This window comes from Lepidothrix coronata, unplaced genomic scaffold (genome assembly GCF_001604755.1).
Source record: "Lepidothrix coronata isolate B3197 unplaced genomic scaffold, Lepidothrix_coronata-1.0 Scaffold60, whole genome shotgun sequence".
Lineage (NCBI taxonomy): Eukaryota > Metazoa > Chordata > Aves > Passeriformes > Pipridae > Lepidothrix > Lepidothrix coronata.
In genome coordinates, this window is record NW_016690240.1 from 2,802,866 (window position 1) to 2,826,273 (window position 23,408).

At 39.8% G+C, this 23,408-nt stretch overlaps 1 protein-coding gene across 3 annotated transcripts in view; it reads left to right on the forward strand.

Moving 5' to 3' along the window:
- Positions 1–23,408, forward strand: part of RASA3 (RAS p21 protein activator 3) — a 129,154-nt gene that overhangs the window by 41,725 nt on the left and 64,021 nt on the right. For all 3 annotated transcript variants that reach the window (XM_017817379.1, XM_017817380.1, XM_017817381.1), the window contains exons 3-4: positions 7,446–7,549; positions 19,420–19,514. In XM_017817379.1, coding sequence (XP_017672868.1) covers positions 7,446–7,549; positions 19,420–19,514 — 199 coding nt within the window. The remainder of the gene's footprint in view (positions 1–7,445; positions 7,550–19,419; positions 19,515–23,408) is intronic.

Sequence of the window (23,408 nt, forward strand, 5' to 3'; positions counted from 1 at the left end):
ACATGGGCAGGCCTTTCTATGAAACCACAGAGCAACATGAAAGTACTGTTCATATAGGGCAGTTCCGAGTCATCCCCCTTCTCTGGGGATCTTTGGACAAGCATAGTGAACGTGTGGGTTGGTCAGAGCAAGCAATCCAGGTTCTCAAGAAGAGAATCTTGAAATCTTAAAGCAGCACTGTTTTCGTAAACTCCTTGGCACAAGCTTTCATTTAATTCTAAAAAGGTCACATGCAAGTCATAAGATATGAGGGAGAGGTCAGAGCCAGGATTTAATATGCTTCTCTGTTTTTTATTTGTCATTCAATATTTATATTACCATCATCCACAAAGGCACTGAGTAGAGTTGGATCCATTCCATATAACCTACCAAAGATGTACGTGAAGGGACTCTTGTATTTTATGTCCTAAGGAACATGTGGTAATCACTGTGTTTGTTTTAATGCACAGATCTACAACTTTTCTTTAGTTCTGAGCTGCAAGTAGACAGCCTGACAGTAATTTTGCCTATTAATTTCCTTGGCTGAATCAATTACTTATCTTCCCCCATTAGTAGCTTCCCCCACTTCAGGCTCCACCATCCAGGAGTGTTTCCTAGCTACAGATCTTTCCTAGGGATGAACTTTCGTGGCCCGTTGGTGTTAAGACTGACTTTGCCTTTGCTGTTTGCATCAAATGTGTCCATTCACTTAAAGGGCAGTGTCAGCTGCAACAGGAAATCAAGGCAGCTTCTCAAATCATAGGTGAAGAATGGAAGGAATGTGACATCTCTAAATTTGTTTCAAGGATATGAATAAAGGCAAAAACTGTCGTATGCTAAGAATCAAATGGCTGACAGTGTGTGCTTTAGAGAGATGAGCCAAGCATCTTGAGTCTGTGATTATTGAGTTCACCACTATTTCACTGAGGAATTTTTCACGTGCTAAACATAGTGATCAAAGCCTGAATGAAACAGTAAATGAAGCCAGAGGCACTTTCCCCACCCCCAGTCTTTTTTTTTTTTTGTGCTAGTCTCCAGTGAACATAACAGTGAGAACTTCAAGTCTGCAGTGTGCTTGTGAGTGTATAGTGAAATGTGCTGTAAATTCACAGTTAAAGCTATGTTCTGTTTAACAAGTGGTTGCTCTGTTTTAGAATTAGATTGGGTAAAAATTCAACCAGTAGCTCTCAGAACTTTCTCTAAGTAATTCTACTGCCATATTTAATGTTGTTATTTTCTAATTCTAGACTTGCTTAAACCCTTTTTTCCCCTTGTGTTTGGAGTTCGTGGCTGCATAGCTTCTCATGCTCAGATAACATCTTGGATGCAGGCCACTTCTCAAATTTTAAACACAAAGTTGTTTCCCTTAGTTGGAGCGTTGCCAAAATTAGCTGTTGCATCTGAGTTAGCTCCATTAGCTGCTTCTACATTCTTACATTGCCAGCTCACCTCCTTGAAATAACAGCATTCCCCAGACCAGTGGCCCTAAGCAAAGAGGCCTTGAGGTGGATGATATAGCATGTTCTACAGCTTCTCTCCTGCTGTTCCCAGGGTCTGCCACCTTCTGCACTCGACTGCAGCTAACTGTGGCTTGAATTTGTAACTATAAACTTCAGTTCTGAAACAACTCAAACCTTTAAGGGAAAGATTTAAGATGGGTATGGGTACAGCTTCAGCCTGGTCAGGGATATTATTTAAGCCAAGGACTCTGTGGTTGTATAGAGAAGTAATATAGCTGGGAAGGGTGCCAGTAAGGGAAGCAAGACTTAATGGAAGGAGGAGAATGAAGTGAACCTTGAGACTCAAGGCAGGGTTTATGAATGAGAGCGTTTATCCACACGAAAAGCCACCCATGTGAGTAACAATTGTTGGTGTTGTAGGCTGGTTTGAGTGATGAGGGGAAAAAAAAGTCAATGCAGCTGTAATGTGACTTCTGCTGTTTGTGTGTGTCGTCTTACAGAATATTTTGGGAGGTGACCAGGGGCCAAATGGCTGCTGCTTCAATTCATCTTAATCCATGTAAGCCTCATTGAGCCAAACCAGCAACTGTCAAGTGAGGTTGATAACTATAGCTCATGTGTGTGTCTGTCTCTTCTGAGCATAGGATTGAGAAAATAATACACTGCTTTATTTTTTTTGCTGTGTAGTAGGGCTGGTTGTGGCTGTAACACAGCACTGTTCATCTGGGTGCCTCTGCCCAGTGACATGAGAAAAAATTTGCTTAGGCTTGGTGGGTGTCTGGAAGCAGCCAGCACTCTTTAACAGTGGGCATAAGTGATACGTTTGGATGTACATGTTGCCTCCTCTGCCATATACTTTCTACTGCATGTCCTCTGCCAAATCTGGGCTTCGAATATAATATTAGTTATTTTTAATAAATTGTGTAAGGAAGCTACCATGACATCTGCCAACTTTGGCTCTTACAGAGCCTGTCTCATTTGTCTGTTGTCTTCTAGTTCTGTGTCTAATAGGAGACTGAAGTGCATTCAGATTTCATTTGGCTTGCTGTATTTGCTTTGAATAAACCTTCTCTTCTCTGCCCCACCCCAGTCCTTTTACATACGCTGCAAAGCATAGCATAAAAAGTATTAGCCAAATAGTAGAAAAAGCTTAGTAGTAGAAACAAACAAGTGTGTTCCTTTGTACAGACTGATTTTGCTTCCCGCTCACATGGTGATGTGAACTCTGGTGTTCAGTTCATGCAGCAGGATGAATCCAGTATTTCTAAACCTTTTAAAATAGTCAGAGGATGTGGAGTTGTCTGTGGCATGTTAATAGTCCTTACTTTCAATCACAAAAGCAGTTTAGAAAAAAAAAAATCCATACACAAAGAATTCTGGTTTGAGGGGTTTCATTATTATTCATCATGCAACTCTTTCACTTCATCCACTGAACTACTGGTGCCAAAACAAAAACAAAACTGCTTTAGCAAATCCTAAGTATTGAGAAACAAGCATGAGATTTTGCAACACAGCCTGAAACTAAAGAAATGTTTTTACACTGACATTTTTTATGAAGTCTTTTCCTCTCTGTTAATATTATTTGTGATGATTTCAGTAGATATCTGAAGTTATGGAATTAAAGTTGCAAGTACACCACTGGAATTTAGTAAAACATGTAAATGTGAACAATTTTTGAACCCTTTATAGAGGAAGAAGCTCCCATTCATCATGTTTGAAGTAAGGATTCTCTTCCTTATTTGCTTTCATTCTACTTGATCTACACAGTAATTTTTGTTTCTCTTCTTCCCTGTCTCCTCCTGAAAATGTCCATTGCCAAAACACACATTAGAAGGGATGCAAAAATAGATACCTTGAAATGAGACTGGTTTGAAGCTGTATGTAAGTGAAAAAATACCTAGCAGGATCCTTTTGGGTTTTGTTTTCTTGGTGTTCCTGCTCCCATGAGCAGGAACAAGCAAGTTTTTGGTGAGGGGAGAGTATGCCTGAAGATTCAAATCCATTGCACTATTTATGTGTCTACTTGACTTTATATTTTCTGTGTCTCTTTTCTGTGCTGAGAGCTGTGGAAGCATCCTAAGGAAAGTGTCCTGAGGAGGGATTGGTTAGTCTATGTGTTAGTGGTAGAGGCTGTATAAAAGCTGTGCAGTAAGAGAGCCTTGCGCTTCTTGTGGAAAAAGGACTACTGAGGTAGGACTTTCCTCCTTCAGAGCATGTTAAGGTGATGGGCACATACTGAAAAAGAAATGAGAAAGGTTTGTGAAGTGAGAGTATGTGGAATAGAAGGCTACAAAGTCAGGCCCTCATGTGCCTGAAAGCTTGGAACAAGGATTTAAAAATTGGTGCAGGTCTTTCTCAGTTCCTAATCCCATCAGGAAAACAAAAGAGTGACTTAGGAACAAGCTCTATTTCATAACTAAAGATTAGCTGATACCTGCACTGCTGCTCTTGTTGGTGTGATGGCAAAACTAAAAAGAAATTAGTAAAGCTGCTCTAAAATTAGTAGTCTTTTTTGAAAAAACTGGTTCTGAAAATACAGTTAGCTTGGAAGGAGATGAATTGCAATAGAGGTCCACTGTTTCTGGCCTTGCAAGTTCCTGCTCTCAGCAGTTATGTCCCATCACTTGTTTGAAGTCCAGAAGATAACACTTCGCTTGTCCTTGTCCTGCCCTTGTGATCATACTGATGTGCAGCCTACTCTGCAAGGTTGGGGAGGGGGCCCTCATTATAATGTCTCCTCCTCTTTAAATGATTAAAATTTCTCCTGAGTGTAGGATTGGTTAATCTACAAGGAAAGTTAAACTCAAAACCTGTAAGTTGAATCTGAACTTGCTTGGTTCTGAAAGATTTCTGAGTTTTCAGCCAGGCTATTTCCAGTATTTGTTTTGGAGGATCTTGTCAGACTCCTGAGGGCTGTGTAGGCAGATGCTGCTGCTTTTTATTAATTGCTATGTCAAAATAAAAGTACTTGCTGAATCTCCATCAGACTAATTCTGGCTTTTGGGAGAGAGGAGACACTGAGGGAGGGATTTAGCTGTTCTTTTGGAAAAACCATTCCGGAGCCCTGAGGCTCTTGTTCAAGATAAGTTAGCTTGGGAAATAAATCATGGGGTTTGACTGCTTCAACCTCTTGCTCTTCAGGTCTGGATGGGAGACAAAGAGAGTACTGTTCTGAAGAGATATAGGGAGAAAAAGCACACATTTAAGTGGAATCTGGAAGCATTTGTGTGGTTGCTTTTGATTCCTTCAGAAAGAAGTTACTGTTTCTGCAGAGCTACACAAGATTGGGGTGGGGGCATATCGGAGTTATTTTGATATGTATCCTTACAGTTAAAACTGCTGGTTAATTACTCGGTGCAGAGTGAGTATGCTTGTGTTGGAAATCTGCTTGCTTAAATTAATTAAGAACCAGTGCACCTCAGGGGTGTTACCTGAGTGATAAAAGGTTGTGAATCTGCAAGGGGTTCAAGATCTCGGAGGGGGAAAGCCAAGAGCAGAACAAAGCTTCTCTTCTATTGACAGTGGCTCAGACTGCACTGCTTAGACTAATAAGCCTTGTGCCTAAAATAGTGACCTGATATGGTCCCTGCATGACTAATTCAGCCTTTGTAGTGTTTCTTCTGTTAATTAGTCTCTTTTTGATACCAGCATTGGGCTGAGTACCTCCTGTTGTTCGCTCTGCTTTTGTGACTTGTGTTTGTTTTGCTGTGTTGTCTTAGTTGACTTCTGCCTCTGGTCACCACTAGTGACAAACATAAATAGGGGACTTGCTGAAGGCCCCACTTGTGTCTCTTCCCTGCTTTTCATCCCAGAATCAGCTGAGCTGAATTAAAGTATGCTCAGTATAAGTCACTTGTATTTATATTGCCTTTAGACTTGCAGTATACTGAAGCTTCCCTTGTATTCTTGATAGAGGATTGGATATATATAATCCCCAGTTCATTGAGTATCTTTTCATTCTAAGGTCATTAGTGAGTTAATTCATCTGTCATGTTCTTCCAGCAGAAAGGACAATTTTATGGCTGAACAGAGTATTACAGCTCAGGATGATGAAAGTGTTTTGCATGTGTAATGCACTCGATATTTGGGCAATATTTATGTGTTTGTGTAGCCCCCTTGGGTTAACCCTGTGCATGAAAACTTGCACCAAGTGATGTGCACAGAATGAGGCCCTTGGGGCTGCCAGCATGGCTGCTGGGACAGTCTGGTAGGAGCTGCTTATACCAGAGATTTAAAGTATTTTGTGCCTGAAGTGGTGGTTGCAAAAGTCTTGATTCCAAATAAAACCTGTCAGAGTGGAATGGGTAAAGAGGATGTAACAAGGAGTGCTGAATGCGACAGGGCAGTTGGGACAAACAGGCAAACCAGCTGCCATTTCCAGCTGTTAGATTTTCCTCCCCTACCTTCACAGTAGGGATGACTGAGTGGGCCTCACATTGGTTTTCATAACTTATGGATGGATGCATTTATTTCAAGGAATGGGAAACTGTTTTGGTGGTAGAAGTTTAACCTGTGGGTATGCCTTGGGCTTTGTTGTTTAACCAATATATGTTCTTCCGTGTGGCTGGAGGAGCGGTGACTTAAATAACGTTCCTTTCGAATATCTCTGGACTTCATCAAATTAATGTATTCCCTTCAAACAGAGACTGGTTAGCTAATTTGCAGTGCCTGTGTGTTTTGAGGGAGACTTGTCAGCTAGTTCTTGAGGGAATGTGGTAATTCTAGGGGAGTGTATTTTTACTGTAGGCAGAAATACAAGCAAAATCCTGAAAGAAGCTGGGGGAATTACCTTTCCTGACAAAATTCTGAAAAATTTAAAGTTAATCTAAGAAATTAATAATAATAGTAGTAATAATAATTTTTGCATATCTAATTTGCTGACATAAAAAAACCTTTAATAGTGGTTAAAGCTACAGCACCATTGTATCTTATTTTTGAGCTTAACCAAGATAATAAGGATGCCTGTGTTTAAGAGGGGAAGAAATAATTTGCTGGCTTTTGGCCTATTGGAATTAGATTTATTTTTAAGTCTACATCGGCAGTGCTTGCTGTATTTGTCCATGTGACTCAAATTGCATCTACTCATTTAGATTTACTGAAGCATGAGTGACTTAGAATGAAGGGTCTGTGTAAAATGGTAGACCTGTCAATGAATAAATAATGTTGATATATGCTTATAGTTCTTAGGAGTAAATCCTTAACCATATAATTGAATAGAGAAACTGAAAGGGTTGCTGTCAGGTGTCTGAGTTACTTTTTTTTCCCCATTTAAATTGGTAGGATGCAAAGAAAGCCCCTTAGGTCCCTAAAGAGCTTTTCATGCTGAGATAGTATTTATTTTTTTAAAAAATCAGGTCTTACTGTAAAGAAACTTACTCTATACAATTCCACTATGCAAAATTAGGTATTCGGTACTACAAGGTAACAAGCATGGTGACAGCTCCAAGGCTCACTTACAATCAGTTGACTGAATCTGACTTTAAATAAGAAACTTTGCAGAGGATGGGAAAAGAGGCAGTGGCTGTACTATTTTATTTTACTAAACACTTAAAAAACAAATATATATATATATATATGCCATGAACCATGCTGTAGTTTGCTCATCCTGTTCATATGCATGCTTTTGTGATCTGTACTGTAATAGTCTGCTGTAGGCACTGTGTGGCAGCTGGTGTCTCTCTACCCTTCAAGGCACTGTATGTTAACAAATAATGTAGTCTCTGCCCCCTTTGTTAAGGGACACTTATTTTCCAGATAGAAAGAAGTGTCTGTTCTTTTTTTGCACAGAAATCTTGCTCTATGGGCATTTAAGATATTTAGGAAGAGTCCAAGTGGAACAGTGCCTGAAGGTGCACATTCACTGGTGGGGAAGGCTCTCACGACCCAGAGTGATGTTCTGGATATAAACACACTGGCTCCTCCAGGATACCAACACTAATGTATTTTCCTTTTTTTTTTTTTGTGTGTGTGTTTGTGTATGTTGTTGTTTTTTTTTTGTTTACTCAGCCCCTTCTATGGAGAAGACTTTTACTGTGAAATTCCTCGGACCTTTCGCCATCTGTCATTTTATATTTTTGACAGAGATGTTTTTCGAAGGGATTCCATTATAGGTATGTGTTCATAAATTATTACTTTCTTTTCAGCTTAATTCTCTGTTAGATCATATGTAGTCTTATGAGTTGGGGGTCTTGATGGGACTGATGGTGACAGTGATAGGTACTGCTCAGTATTGTCCTTTTTGTCAGTTGACAAAAATGCCTTCAGTATTACATATTATATATAAAAAAGTTGGGGAAATAAGTGCTGTCTGTTGTGATAGTAGATGTGGATTGCAGTTTAACAGATTGCATTGTTTAAATGTCGACGACATCATTTGTTAGTGCTTTTTTTTTTTTCCTTAAATGCAAGGTCTTTAGTCTTGCAGTTTTCCTGGGCTTGTTACACTTACCTGCAAGCAGTATTGTTAAACTATGATTACCTTAATGACTGGCAGAGTAATAGCTACTGGCCATAGATACCCCCAGTATGACGATGACAGAATTTTGTGGAAAGTATCAGAACAAACTATGGCCTACAGAATAGCTCTAAGACTTCCAGTGCCTTCAGCAAGATTTTAGCTTTTTCAGATATTATTTGCTATGCATTTCACCTGCAGCAAACTGCATGACACTCCATTTATGTCTTCAGGGATAAAAACTTTGTATAAGTCTAGTTGTTATTGAGGGAAACAGTTTTCACTTTAAGCCACTTTAGGAGTTTGGATTTTTTTTTTCATTTTTTTATCTCTGTTGAAGTAAGTCATGTATGACTACTGTTTGTCTAATTTCAGTATAACGTGACTGTAGCAGTCAGTGAGATGTATGTCTTGATAGAGCTTGTAGTGAGGAAGTTGTCTGCTGTTGAGCAACAGATTGTATAATGCCATAAAATGTATTATGTTAAACTGCATGGGGTGATGGTGCAGATCTCTGTATCTTTACGTTACAATAGTTCATAATGCAGTCACAAGCTTTTTCTTTAATTATTGTTTTACATATGAACTAGGAAACTGGATCGTCCTTCTCTTTATGTCCATAAGTAAACTCATGTATATAGCATCTGGCATCCTGGGGAGGAGGGGGTCAGTTTCTGACTGTTGAGTGAGCTTTTGGAAAGCTTCTTGGTCTTTCTAATCTCTAGTTTCCCCTGTACTATGAAAGTAACACCTCCCTTCTTTCAACTGATGAGTTTTTCATTGTTGAAATTATCTGATGTCCTGTGTGTCACCAGTTTTCAGAGGCTGCAGTGACCCATCAATAGGCCATGGACTGGGACTTTTCCTGCTCAGGGCTTTATTTACTCCCTCTCTTGTATCAAGGGTCTCTGAACACTTGATACAAGTCAGACACATGAAATTGCAGATAGTGAAGTGCAAATTGTTTCATTTTCTCCATGCTTCCTAAGCTCGTGTTTTAATAATCAAACTCTGCCATTGGAGGTGACTTACTCAGGAGCTGCTAGAGTAATCTTAAAGGTACTGGGAGCAGTTTATGAAAAGAAGGCCTTGCAGAAAACATAAAAAGACTTTTGTTTCATGCTTGAATGATTGTTCAGGTTTCTATTTTTCACTACCTCTTCAGGAAAACACGATGTTAACTTTTGTATGTGTTGTAGAATCCTTAGGTAGGCAAACTGCTGTGTTACCATACGTATCCTAGGATCATGGAAATGCCTAGGTTAGAAGGAACCTTAAAGGTCATCTAGTTTCAACCACCCTGGTTGAAACACTGTGAAGTGGACAGTTTTTGCTAGACCAGGTTGCTCAGAGCTCCATCCAACTTGGCACTGAAAGTTTCCAGGGATGGGGCATCCATAGCTTCTCTGGGCAACCTGTTCCAGTGCCTCACCACCCTCACAGTAAAGAATTCCTTCCTAATATCTACTCTAAACCTGCCCTCTTTCAGCTTAAGGCCATTTCCCCTTGTCCTTTCATTAAATGCTCTGTAAAAAGTCCCTCTGCAGCTCTCTTGTCAGCCCCCTTTAGGTACTAGAAGGCTGCTATGAGATCTCCTTGCAACCTTCTCCAGGCTGAGCAACCCCAACTATCTCAGCCTTTCTTGATAGGAGAGGTGCTCCAACCCTATGATCAACTTAGTGGCCTCTTCTGGATTCATTCCAGCAGTTCCACATCTTTCTTGTGTTCGAGGGACTCAGATCTGGATGCAGGACTTCAGGTGGGGTCTCATGAGAGCAGAGCAGAGGGGCGGACTCTCCTCCCTCAGCCTGCTGGTCACGCTGCTTTTGATGCAGCCCAATGGTATAGTTGACTTTCTGGGCTTCAAGTGCACATTGCCAGGTCATGTTGAGCTTCTTGTCCGCCAACATACCGAAGTTTTTCACTTCAGGGCTGTTCTGAATCTATTCTCTGCCCAGCCTATATCAGTGCTTGGGATTGCCCAGACGCAGGTGCAGGACCTTGTACTTGGCCTTGTTGAGCTTTATGAGGTTCACACGGTCCTACCTCTCAAGCCTGTCCAGATCCACCTGGATGCCATTCCTTCCCTCCAGTGTGTCAACCCCACCACACAGCTTCTTGGTGTCATGGTTAATGTAGCACTAAAAGTCAGAACTCGGGTGTTACTTGTCTACACGGAGACTTTACAGTCTGTATTAGCTATTGTAGTCTTTTCCTCCCTTTCTTCCTCTGTCTGTTTCCCTTCTTCCTTATCGCAGGCATGTTTTGAAAAGCATTTTAAAGATGTGGAAGTGTGAGAGAAGCAATGGAGAGAAGAAAAAAAATCCAGAGTTACTGTCAGTTTGATACTACTCTAAAAGTTCTGCTTGTAGTAGGAAAATGTTCTGGAGAGACAGCAGAGCTCTGGAGTAACTGCATGTGGTTATTTTCAGTAGTTCCTCTTGAGCGGGATTCAGCAGCAGCAAAGCTCAGCAGTGGAGTTTTTTTGAGGAAGGGAACTCTTTCATTCGAACAAAGTCTGTAATACTTGAATAACTGCTCTGTGTGTATCTTCAGCTCAATCTTAAGACTCAAACCTTTTCTTGAAGAGGCTTGAACAAGGAAGGTTTAGAAGAGGTCCCTACTGAAAAAGTTTGGTCAGAGTAGTGCTAGAGCAAGCTCTTTTCCACTGAACCACCAAATTCTGCAATTAGGGGCCCTTTGTTTGCATTCCAGAGATCACTTGTTATATTAGGTCATCCTGAGATGCTTCTGTTGAAGAAAATGTGGTTACCCATGCTCATCTAGCTATGACATTTCTCAAAGAAGGGAGTTGGGGGTTTTGTCTTCCATCCAGGAGACTAATTTTAAGTCCATATGTTACTGAGCTTGTGAATTTACCTGTGTGTACTCTGATATGTTTGAGCATCTCTTTGCACTGTTTGTTTGGCTGGTTTTGAGGAGGTCTCAAGGCAGAGAGAACAGAGTGCGTATAAGTCAAAATTGTAAGAATTTGACAAGTAGCTATCTTTTTGAAGATGGTTGGTTAGCAGAGTTCCTTTAGATTCACTATTTAGTATTTCCAGAACTTGGTCTTGGTGATATAATACTGACTTCCAGGGTGACTGGAGCTCAGAGTAGGCACCCTTTTATTTATTCAAATATGAAGTATAAGTTTGTGATAGTAAGTTCTTAAACTTCCGAAATGCAACTCAGTGTGTGACAGATGAGAATGCTTAAGCCACCAAAAGCGGAAGGTGTGGGAGCGAGAAAATGAAAAACAAGAACTCCCTGAAACCTCTGATGTAAACTTCCGAGGAGAGCCAGAGTCAGAAACTGGAACACATATGTAGCAGATATGTTTGTGAACATACTGTATTATTTTGGCATACAGGATGGGAGGATTGTGGAGATAAAGATATCTTTTGAGTTTGCATGTTTGTTTATTACATTTGCATTTTTTTAACTGAAATTGCTAAGTCATCTAGGATTTTGGTAGCTAAACAGATACAACTCTTGAACAGCTGTGTCTTGGAAGAATCTTGGATGCTGGCTGAAATGCAAATATAATGAATAAAATGCAGAGCTCTGTGGATCTGAAATATTTTTGTCTTTTTTATATAAAATGTAGCAAATATACAGTTACTGTGAAAGTAAACTATTCTTAAGTTGTTTAATTGATATCGTCTGTTTTGACTGTTACTGGCTAGAGTTTGTATACTGTTACATTATGTTGAGATGCTTTGACTAGGAAATGTACTACTGAAAGTAATGGTAAACATAATTTAAAATTAGATGTGTTTGTTTCTGAATGATGAAGTAGTAGTAGACCAGTTTGCTGGAACATGTGTATATAGAATAGCTATTTTCCATCTAGTTGTTACAGTGAGAAAAACATTTGAGGAGATGGGGATAACTTGAAAAACTGTCAATTGATACCCCTCCAATAATAGCGGGGGAAAAAGATACCTCTGGCTGGATGCAGTAGAAAGAATATTAGAATAGTAGTGCTGCTACATCAGGCAAATGTAAATGTATGTTCTTTAATGATTATTTTGATATTTTTCAGCTTTTTAGACATGCTGAATGAGACAAGCTGTGCTAATAAAGTGGCACCCTTAATAACTCAGCTAGATTTAATGCAGAAAACCATCTCTGTGCTATGCCGCAAGCTGGTATTCTTGTAGGTGTGTAATGAACAGCTCAGGCTGCCAGGCTGTGACCTTAAACATACAGATCAGTTAAAAAACAGGAAATGTGCCACACCAAGTCACTTAACCCTGCGGTGAGAGATTAGTTAATATCATTTGCCCTTTAGGTGACAAGTACACAATTATTTATCCTCTTCTTAAATCAGTGTGGTTTTTTCACCCCAGCACTTCATTTGTTTTGGTAACAGATGCATGAACCTGACTTGCATAACATCTGTATTAAGCAGGAACTGAAAAGAACAAAATGCACCCCCTGTGAAGTTCTGAGGGGGAAAAAGTGCTGCACTGTCCCTGTGTTGTCCTGAGGAGTAAGAACTTTCCTCTGAAAGTTTGTGGTACTCCTGAGGGGAGGCTTGGTTGCCATGCTGATGGGGATGGAATGGTACTGAATAGAACACAGATGTGAAATGCCGAAGCCTTTCAGTGAAGGAGCAGAAAGCCAGCAGGGAGAAGACTAGTGAGTGGTTCTGTTAGTTACCTTTACTATAACTTAACTGCTGTAAGTCAACTTCATAGAGGTTATTAAGCGTGTTCTACAAAAAATTAAAACTCTTGCAGCCATTGAATCCTGTAGGTTGTAATTGTCTTCCTGCTTAATACTAGTTGAGGTGAAGCAAAGTAAGGCAATAAAACAAATTTGCCTTCGGAGGTAGTTAAACTTAGCTACTCTGGACTAAAGTAGATGAAACCAAATCATAGTTCTTGGAAACTCTCACAGACTGAAAGCACCTTGGAATTGAAAGTTGTTTGAGGCTTCCTATGTTTGAGGTGCCTTTGTTAATGGCTACTTCAAAAGCTGAGGAGATGTGTTTGTAGAGTTGCCACCATTTATTACCAAACATCAAAGCAAGCCATCTCCTGCTATTAGGTAACTGTTACCAAATGCGGCTGAGGCATCACCTTTTGATTATTGATTTCGAAGAAAAAAATGAAAAAGAATCATCTCTGCTGAACTGTGCTTGTTGCTAGCTAAGTCCAGGAAAGATCTTCCGATACAGCATGAAGCAGAAATCAAGATTTCAATAGAAAATTGTGTTATTCTGTTTCTTCTACCTTGACCATGGCTTAGGCAGCAGTCACAACTTGGTTTTTACTGTTTCCGTAATGTACTGTTAGATGACATGGGAATAATACAGCTCCCTAGTATGGTATAAATATAGCTACTAGTGAAATAAAGGAAATGGATGACTGTCCCACAATGACAAGTCTCAAGAAGCTATAAACTAGAATTATCCTGAGGTTATTCTCTACAGTTGCATAGAGAGGCTAGAATAAATACTTTCTACATAAAATTAGTTGTTAGAATGCACTCAGAATACCTTTTAACATAACAGGTGATCACAAGAGTAGGAAAACAAAATTGAGTTTTCAAAAAGTGATATATTTTCTTCTTTGTCCTACAAGGACATATGTTATAAACAAAACTACTGAGCATGTGCTAGAACCTCAACTGTCCTTTTTTTGCAACCTTCCTCCTTACCTAATGACAAATGTTAATATGGTCTGTATGTAGAGTATCACCACAGATCCATTGTCCCATTGCAACCAAACATGGGCTATACCCAGTGTCTTAAATGTATGAACATTTTAATGGCCCAGAGAGTAACTGACGGAGAGTTAATACCAGAGGTATGGTTGGATAGGGCTTTTTTTGTTTGAGGGTTTTGTTTAGTTCTTTTGGTTTTTTTTAACAGGAAGAGAGAGTAGACATTCTGATGTTAGCCAGGTGAGAGCTTCAGAATTGAGAGCAGCAAAACCGCACTGATAAAGGATAATTCATGCAATGCTGCAGCTTTTGACTTTCAAGGGTAGAATCCACAGCCTACTTTTCTCTGCCTTATTAAAGAAGATAAATCCCTCAAAGGGGAAAAATAGATTTAATAGGTGATACTCTTACTGTATTTGGACTAGTTTAAAAAAATCAACCAACCAAAACTGGGGTCTTGCATATCCTATACCTCAGTACTCTGTATAGGATGCACTGTTGCTGTGCTGGAAGTGTTCTGCCATTATTGCTGCTAAATTCTTACCAATGTTAGCAGATGGTCTGATAGTGCTTGTGCTTCATGGTGCACTGTACAGGAGCTGGGAAGGAGCCATTCTGCTGCTTCTAAGGCTCTGAAGCCTTAGGTAGTCCAAAATTCTCATCCTTATCTTTGTAATTCTCAAATAGGGAATTTGCTTGTTTCATGTTATGCGAGGGGTGAGTGAATTTGTGCTGTTCTTGAACAAGGTGGGCATGTAGCCCTTTCTGTCTTGCTAAGTTTCTGTACTTTTCTTTGATGAGACATAACCTTTCATACAGATAATTATAAAATTCTAGGTAGGCTGGAATAGCAGTGGTGCTTCATGTTTCCAAGGTAATTAAACTTTCATAAGGCTCTCACAGCCTAAAATGTTGATTAAAATCGATTCTGATTTGTTCTTAGTCTTCCCAGCTATTGAAAGGGACTTTGTGCATCTTCATATCAGTGATTTTTAAATGAATTTACTGATACAGTGTGTCTGTGCCCTTAACGTACTAACATGAAGCAACTTCTGAACTAGCTTCCAGCCTATCTTATTGCCTGATATTGCAGCATATAGGAGACAAAGTATTCTCTGTTCAGAGCTGAAAGAAGACTGAATTAACTAGGCATTTGTGGCTTTTTAAGGTGTGACTCAGACCTAACCCTTTGCTATAAATTAACTGTACTGCAGCCATTGTTAATGGAGGGTGTTTTATTAAAAAAATATTACATTATATTGTTTCAGCTCACTTGGCAGCAATATGCAAAGTTCTGTTGTTTTCACTGTGCAGGTATTCCAAGATAAAGAGAAGAGAAGATACAAGAGCTTCTGAAATGCTCTGGTTTTAGGCTTCTGTTGGATCACTTTTCAGATGGAGCCTTGTGCCCTTTTAAAGTGATGAACTCCTCTCTTTTTGCTGTCTTCTTTTTCAGTAAAGGAATCTTCTATTAGTCTGGCATATGTCCTAAATATTCATGTATCTCAGCTGCTAACTGGCAAATTGTTATTAAAAGGTGAGATATAATCCTTTAACTGATGCCTAAGCCTTTTGTCACCAACAGGTTATCCAGACAGAAGGTAGTTGTATGTAGATGGAGAATGCCTGAGCCAAATTATCAACTCTGTTAGTCTTTGTATGGAGATTCTGACCCTGAATTAACAAGCACGGGCATGTCCAAGGACAAGTTAATGGGCTGCATGGACTTGCCTTGGAAAAATTTTTGAAGCCAGTAGAGGGTTGGGCGTTGAGGGTGCAGTGCTTCCACAAGCACTTTCCTAAGCAGTGTAGCCAGAAATTCCTACCCTTCTCTGTTGCGTATTTCTGCCTCTGTGCCCAAATGATTGACCTTCTACCATCTTCTGTCTCCTGGCTATGTTAATGTGACTCTTGAGTGTGGAAGCTGTAAAACAGGTCACTTGAAACGACCTGTGTGTTAAAAATACCAGCACCACCCACATGTGACCCCTGAAACTTATTTCTTATTCCCTTCTCTTCCCACAGAATGTTTATTTTCATTGTTTGGGTTTTTTTGGATTCACTCAATTTCCTGAACAGTTTCAGTTCAGCTTGCTGAGAGGACAGGGGTGTATGGGTGGGGAAAGTGGGAGGCTCTTAAATCAGTTGGTACCATGGATTGTCAAGTATGTTTTGCACCCTTAAATTAAGACCATCAGGGGCCTAGGTAATAAATTTACTCATCCCTGAGCTGGCTGCTCAAGGAATGGGTTACTGGTATATTGTTTTTTCCATAAAGAGAGATTCACAGAAGGAAGGGGTCAGACATGGCATATTGTGTCTTTGTTTTGAACACAGGGCTTAGGATTTAAATGTGCCAGTGAAGATCTGTTCAGTCTGAAGTAGGGGGACATAGGAAAATTGGTGCCATATGGGTGAAAAACATGCAGGAGTGTCTGAGGTTTTACTACCCTCCTCCATTCTGAGGTCTGGTGAGTGTCAGGCTTCAGAAGGAAATTAGTTCAGATGAGAACAATGCTTTCATTGCTGGTCTTACTGCTGAGAATCTGATTTTTAAAAATGTAACAACTAAGTTTTGAAATTACACCATATACTGTTCAACATGTTCTGCTGTTTCCTGCCTCCTCCCATACAGCATCTAAAGGCTTAAACAGACACAGACTCTGCAGCCTGGGGCGGCCCTGAGGAAACCAGCAGGAGTGGCTGGGTGCCTCAGGTGCAAGATTTAGAGTTTCTCAATGCTGTCTGGAAGCCACCCAAATCTTGAGAAAGAGTGCAAGACAATGTGCTCACGTTTGGGAGCACGCTGAAGAACCACAAAGAGGAAAATGTCCTGTAAATGAGTGGTGGTAAACCTTTCTGACCTCTTGTGTCAGGTTTATCTTCAAGCAGAATTATAGGTCCTTATTGTGTAGTGTCAGGTCAAATGACAGGTGCCAACAGCTTGTAATTATTGGCCTGGATTTAACCTAGTTCTGGTGAGGCTACAAGTTGTGTGAGCCAGGTTGGACGTAGGTCAGCCAGTGGCAGAGCAGTAACTGTGTAGAGTAGGGCAAGGACCTAACTCTGCTCAGCACCTGCACTGTGGCTTATGTGGATCTGGTGAGGAGGAGGAGGAATGTGGGCTGGATGAGCATATGGAGTTGGCTGGTGCAGGTGAAAAGTTAATAACAGAAAATGTGAGGGACGCTCCTGTACACAGAGAACTGTTTAACAGGGCAGATCAGACATTCTGCCCTATCAGTAATGTGTCTTTGTATATGTTTAGAGTGGCCAAAGTGTAGGCCCCTTTTTACTGTCCCTTCCCTTTTTTTTTTTCCCCTAGTAGAATTTTCTCCTTTGTGAATCATTTGGTATGCAGTGGAAGCCCCTGGATTATAGCCAGCCCAGTCAATAAGTTTCAGTCATTAATAAGACTTGCTTGTGTGCAGAGCAAACAGTGCTGTTCAAACAGTTTCCTAATCAAAACAGTTGTAGCACCATGTTAACCCTCTCAAAGCAGGAGGCATGTGCCATTACCCCTGAACACTTTGTACTGCAATTATGTACTGACTTTGTGGGCAAACCTATCTGGGTTGTCCTGCCACCATTGACAGAGAGCAGTGGAACTCCCTGCTGAAAGGGGGGACAGTGATCACACCATTTATGCTATGTACAGGTGAAGATACTGCACCCACCTTGAGTTTTCTGCAAGGATGCTCCCTGCATGGGAAGTGACTGTGAACGAGACTGATGTAGGTGAGAGTGTTTGGCAAGTGTGTGCAATGCTGCAGTCAGATGGAGGATTTCTGCAAGAGATTAAAGGGTACAGTGAGGATAGCAAGCAGTGAAAGTAAACAATTTCAGTTGAAGTCCAAAGCAATTATTGGAAGGTCATGCGTTCAAATGTATTTCTCTTAAAGTGTTTTAGAGAAACTAGGTTCCCCACTAACCAAAACACAGACATCATCACATAGATTCTCAGCAGCATAACTTAGTGTCTCCTGTTCAGCACAGTTCAGATGTCTTATTTACCCTTTCTGCCATATTATTTTGTAGGTTTGTGTAATTACTGCTTTTCTAAGAAGTCTCAAGTCACTTGCTCTGCATATCTAATAAAGAGGCTGGTAATGAATCTGCCATGTTAATCTCTAGTTAAATGTTTGACAGAAGATGGATCTGGTAATCTCTAAAGGACAAGCCAGTAGGAGAGTGCTGAGAGCAGAATGAGCAAGACTTGGGAATAATGGATCAGAAGTTCTGTGGAAGCTAGAGCAGAAATCCTGGCAGATACTAGGGAGGGCAGCTTCAGAAGGAAGGCAGAGTACTTCAGAAACTGGGACTGGAAATCTGGAAACTGTCACCGAAGCAGCCCAACAGAAGAATGCAGCAGCAGCATGGTATGAGAAGCAGCCCAGCAAACAGGAGGGCTAGGTGAAACCATCCAGCAACAGCTAAAGGAAAAGGCCATAATTTGAGGGAATGCTGGTGTGTAACAACTTGCTGCTGGGACTTCCATAAGCTTTCAGATTTCAGAAGGGAGAATGCTTTGTGTTTGCCATTTTTGTAGTCTTCCATTGTGTGGGAGTTTTTTGTTTGGGTTTTTGTTTGTTTGTTTTGTTTTGTTTTTAATTTATTTTCTTTGTAAATGTGTTCTGTTAACATTTTCTGAGGTAACATATTACTAATGTCTGGTCAAACTGAATGAATTTAGGAAGCCTTTGAAGTCTCTTTTCCACTAGGACTGTGACTTTTTATCCAGTGGTATTTGGGTAAAGAAACTGTGTGTTTCTGTAGCAAAGCAGTGTTTGCAAACTGTATGTGAGCAACTCAGTGTCTCTGACTGTCCTGGATTCTTTCATTTTGAACATGCTGCTTTGCTCAGTGCCTGGGGAACCAGCCAACCCAAAGCTTCTCTCTGAGAATCACGTGCTCCTCAGGCATGCCACGCTCAGCTTTGTGTATACAAAGAAAGACACTTGGAAAAAGTTTCATTGCTTTGCATAATGCCTGAGAGAGACCAGGCAAGACAAAAGTTTCTACTCTACGTATATATTAGTCCTTGGCATTCGTGTACATTAGTTCGCAGCGTGGAACCTGCTCATGGAACAGGTAGTGAGTTACCCTCACTACCAAAACAACTAATTTGATAGGGATAAGAGTAGTGGAAAAAAGGTGAGAGTGAAAGGTCTACAGTGTTTTTTGGGGTGGTTTGTTTCTTTTCCTCTCTACAGTCAGGGGTGGTACTTGGGTGGCTCTGTGTTGCAGAATCAAACTCTTAAAAGATTTGAGTGAGGGAGATGAGTCAACAGGGCCTCAAAGTGCAGATCTGGGAATCTGTTGAGACTTGACATCCCTAGTTGTTGCCGTTCTCCTACAAATCTATGTAGTGAAAAGCCTTATCCTAAAATGTTGTTAGCAATAACCCGTGCATGGAACTTTATTTTGGGATTGTTATGGACATCTACCTCAAAAATCTGTCTCCAACAGTTTCCAAGCTTTTCTTCCCACAAGTTTAGTTACATGTCAAAGAAATAAGAATGATGTTTTTACAATAAGCATACTTACAAGCTTGTCTGCAGGCCCCAGTGCTTCACTCTTTTAGGTGAGTATGATGTTAGGAATTTGAAGTCATTCACAATATGAAGTGGAAAAAGATGCTTATCAGAATTGTGCCATCATTAATATTGGGCTCATCATTATGTACTGTGTAAAGGAGAATGCCCAAAAAAATTCTTTCCTTGCTCTAAAGCCTTTCTTGAATAGGACAGTCCTTAAATCATTGTTTTAAAACTTGGTTTTGATGGAAATGTACTTTTGGGGAGCTACAACGTTATCTTAAACTATGCTTCTGTTTTGTTTTATTTCCAGGAAAGGTAGCTATACAGAAAGAAGATCTTCAAAAGTATCATAACAGAGACACGTGGTTTCAACTACAGCATGTTGATGCTGATTCAGAAGTACAGGTGAGATTGTTAAGGAAATATCTTGGCAAAGGAGTATTTGTAACAAGATCATGACAGCTTTATGGGTTTCATAGCTCTAGGACAGATGTGTTGTTTCTCTACAAAAAGAAAGTGTTGCCCATTAGTATGGTTTAGGTTTTGGTGATAACCACGGGGTGAATTACAAGTGTGCATAAATCAGTAGGGATCAAGATTCTGCCTACAGGAGTAATTAAAACTTTGTGAACTATCAGGGTCACTGATTCAAGAAAGGGTGTGTGTATCTCAAGTATCAAATAACTTCAGGCCCTATAAATGACTGTTGATTCCTCAGGAAGTGGAGCCATCTTGAAAATAGTATCTTCAGGTACTGTTTTAAAAAGTTATGTTGGCAGGTTGTCACAGGAATTGCAACAAGTACATCTCAGACATAAAAACCACTCCTTGCCAGATTTCTAGACCGTGTTCCAAACAGTGGGAATGCTGATAATTGTATTGCTTCAGCTTTATTTAGGGTTTAGTACTTTGCAGATTTTTGTACACAGCAGGACTCCTCTCTTTTTTTGTATTTAACCACTCTTCAAACGGATTCTATTTTCTGTTATGATATTAGATCTTCTGAAAACAGTCATTACAACAAAGCAAGAAATTAAAATGATGTAACAGGATACCAAACCAGTTACTTTTTTTTTTCCCTGTAAGTATATATTACAGATCACTTTTGAACCACAATATTTGCTTAGGAGGCCACAGACGTGAATGTCTGACCTGTGCAAAAGTCTCAAATAAATGCGAGGGGAAATGCTGCTCAGGTACTGCCATGTGGTAGGGTCGGACACGGTGTCTCAGCTTTTCAGTCTGCGTGCAGGTCTGCACATACCAGGTTGGAAAATGACACTTAAAAAGCACATGCATTCCAACATATAGTGTGGTTATGTGTGGTGAAGCGGATGTGAAAATACATTCAAGGTTAGATTTTCTTTTTATTTGGAGAGACAAATAATACACCGTTGTGCATGTAATACAAAGAAAGCCTCATGACAGCCTGTTCGGACTGTGACTTTCTCTTGAAAAATATTGATCTTCTTTAATGCCACATTTCAATATCACTGGTAATGGAAAGGCTTTTAAGAGCCTTTTAACTTGGAGATCTATTCTGTTTACTCTGTTTTCCCTGTCTTCTTACCCCAAAGCCTCTTATGACAGTGCCTTTAAAACAGTAGATTTAGTGTTTATTTCCTGTAGGATAAGAAAACTTTCCCTTTGTAATTTGTCAGCTGAAGAAGGCCAATATTTGGATAAGCTTCTGCGTTGTTTATTTTGTTACAATATTTACAGAGTGAGTTTGTGGAAGCTTTTTAGACTGAGGTGCTTTCTAGGACAGCACTGGTAATGTAAGCTGTGAACTCATAACAAAAAGCTTTGCAGGCAGCTCTAGCTTTTGGAGGGATGAGGAGCACAATATTTGCTGGAAAGCGTGTTCTCTGTAATTGTTTGTACAGTTTATCGCTTCCGCTATTTGTATCTTTACAAGACCCTGACTGTTCAAAGCTCTTTCTGCGCTCCATGATAAGAATTTATTACAACTAATGTAAATATGAACAGTTCTCTGATGATTTTATCCATTTACTTAAATATTCTTTGGTCTTTATGTTAAGAAGTCTGCAAGAGGGCTTTGTCTTTCCATAATACCGGAAGCAAATTTGTAAATGTTTCGTATGAATTCTTATGCAAGTGAAAATAGCCAAATTAAGTATTTCTGTGTTTGTCTGTTTTTACATTTGCAGTGTCTCAGTTGTTTTTCTAAACACTTTTTCATTTATAAGAGAAAAAAGGAATACTTGTGTTAATGGTAGGTATTTATGCAGCGTTACTCAGTTTTTGTGCAATTTTAAGGAAAATAATTTGAGAAATTTTTAGTGAATTGAAATTTGCAGTGAATCATGCAAATATTAGTAGTACAAAAGCAGTTTTAACACTATCAGTTTTATCATTTGAGCAGTTGTTCCCATTTGCCTTATAATCTAGTGGATTAAACATTGAACTGTGTGCCAGGGAACTCATGCATCTTCTGTTTTTGTCAGCCAGTGGCCTTAATACTATTTTCCATGTTGTAGAGCACTTCATGGCTATTTAGTTATGCATCACAGCACCGTATTGAGGTAAGCTACTGTCACTCCAACACTTGGAATACAGTGAAAATGTATTCCAAGAACACATTCAGAAAGAATGTGACTTACTTGAGGTCATACAATCAGAGTGAGGAATTAAAAAAGAAAAAAGAGACCAGGTTTATAATTCTTTTTGATTCATTAGGCCATGATATCAAAGAAACTGAGTGACAGTGATAAGCTGTGTAGGACTTCACTGCATGCAAAGCCTGAAAACATTCAGATTTTAAGCAGACCAGTCAGCACAGTCAGAAACTCAAAACCAGCTTAAAAACAACGGCTTGTTGAAATATTAGTGATATTGGATACCAGGGTTCTTGTGGCCCAATTCCGAGACATATTTAGCCTCATTTTTTCAGAATAGAAAGACTGATTTGAAATTATGGATAATACATTTGTGATGTAAGAACTGATATTTTGAGCTATCCGGAGTTTAATGAGTAGAATTAAAAATTTTGTTCAACATGGTTTATACTTCGCTTGTGTGAGTTCCTTTACATTTAAAAAATCAATATGTAAGTATTAATGTCGTATAACCTTGTTGAACATTGTTTCCGAGGTATTTAGCTCAAGGTTTTTTTAGTTCAGTTTTATGGTTTTACAACACTGCTGATTCTTGCTGTCTTATAAAGGTGCTTTGTATTGTCAGGAGTGAGATTGACTTCATAAATTTTATTGCAGGTAGGGCTGTTACTGACAGCAGGAGTGCGTTAACTGTCAGACTACACAGATGGTTTAATGCCACCTCCATTTATTGCTTGACAGCAAGTAAAGGAGTCTGGCACGATTGCTCATCTTGAGGAAGAAATGAGGGCATTTTCTGTCTAGGCTAAGTGACTGCTAAGAGGCCTGTGACCTCAGCACTGATGCTGTTTAGTCTCACATGAGCAGCACAGGTGGGACTGTGCAGCTGCTCAGCCCACAGATGCAGATCAGGCATTACCACCAAAGGCATGCCCTTTGTGGTTTTGGTTCATTGTTTGGTCTTGCAAACCTGCCTATTTGGGATAACCATCATCATCAGGTGCTTCTGAATTTCCCTTCATTTGGCAACAGTAACTGTCAGAACCGAAGCGCTTTGTCATTCATCAATGGACTGTAACTGCCCCTTGAGGCTGACAGAATTCATCAGTACCCCCCCATTTTACTGGCTGGTTTTGCTCTCACTAGTTTGAAAATGGCATATTGCATAGTCTACTCTTGTCCTGAATGCTGTTTAGATATAGCTGGGTGATGAAATAAGTTGTGCTCTAGGTGCTTAAGTTTGAGCAGCTCTGTGGAGAACAAATTATGAAACTCCAGCAAAATTGTATTTGTGTTTGGCATACAATATGAAATTACATGATATGTGAATATTTCCTTTTTAAATATAGACTAAAACATTAAATGTGATCAGGAATTTTTATTATACAGAGTGCAGAATGAAAGTTAACAGCAGCTGTTAAAGTGTAATTTATGGCTTAACTTTCTGGACTGGAAAACTTGTTCTAAAAGTATGAAGCTATAACCAAGTGGGTTTGTGCACATTTAGTTTAAGGAATTTTAAGTTTCCATCTTCTGAGGGAGCCTACCTCCTTCTCAGTGGGATGGTACTGTGCCCAGAGCTAAACACCCAGTATCTGACAGTACAAGAGCCCAAGCATTTCAGTGAAAAATAAAACAGGAATTAAGCCATTACTGAAAATGGTTTATCTTCTGTATTGAAATAGACTATGAACAATCAAGCAGCTTCAGCTGGAAGGGA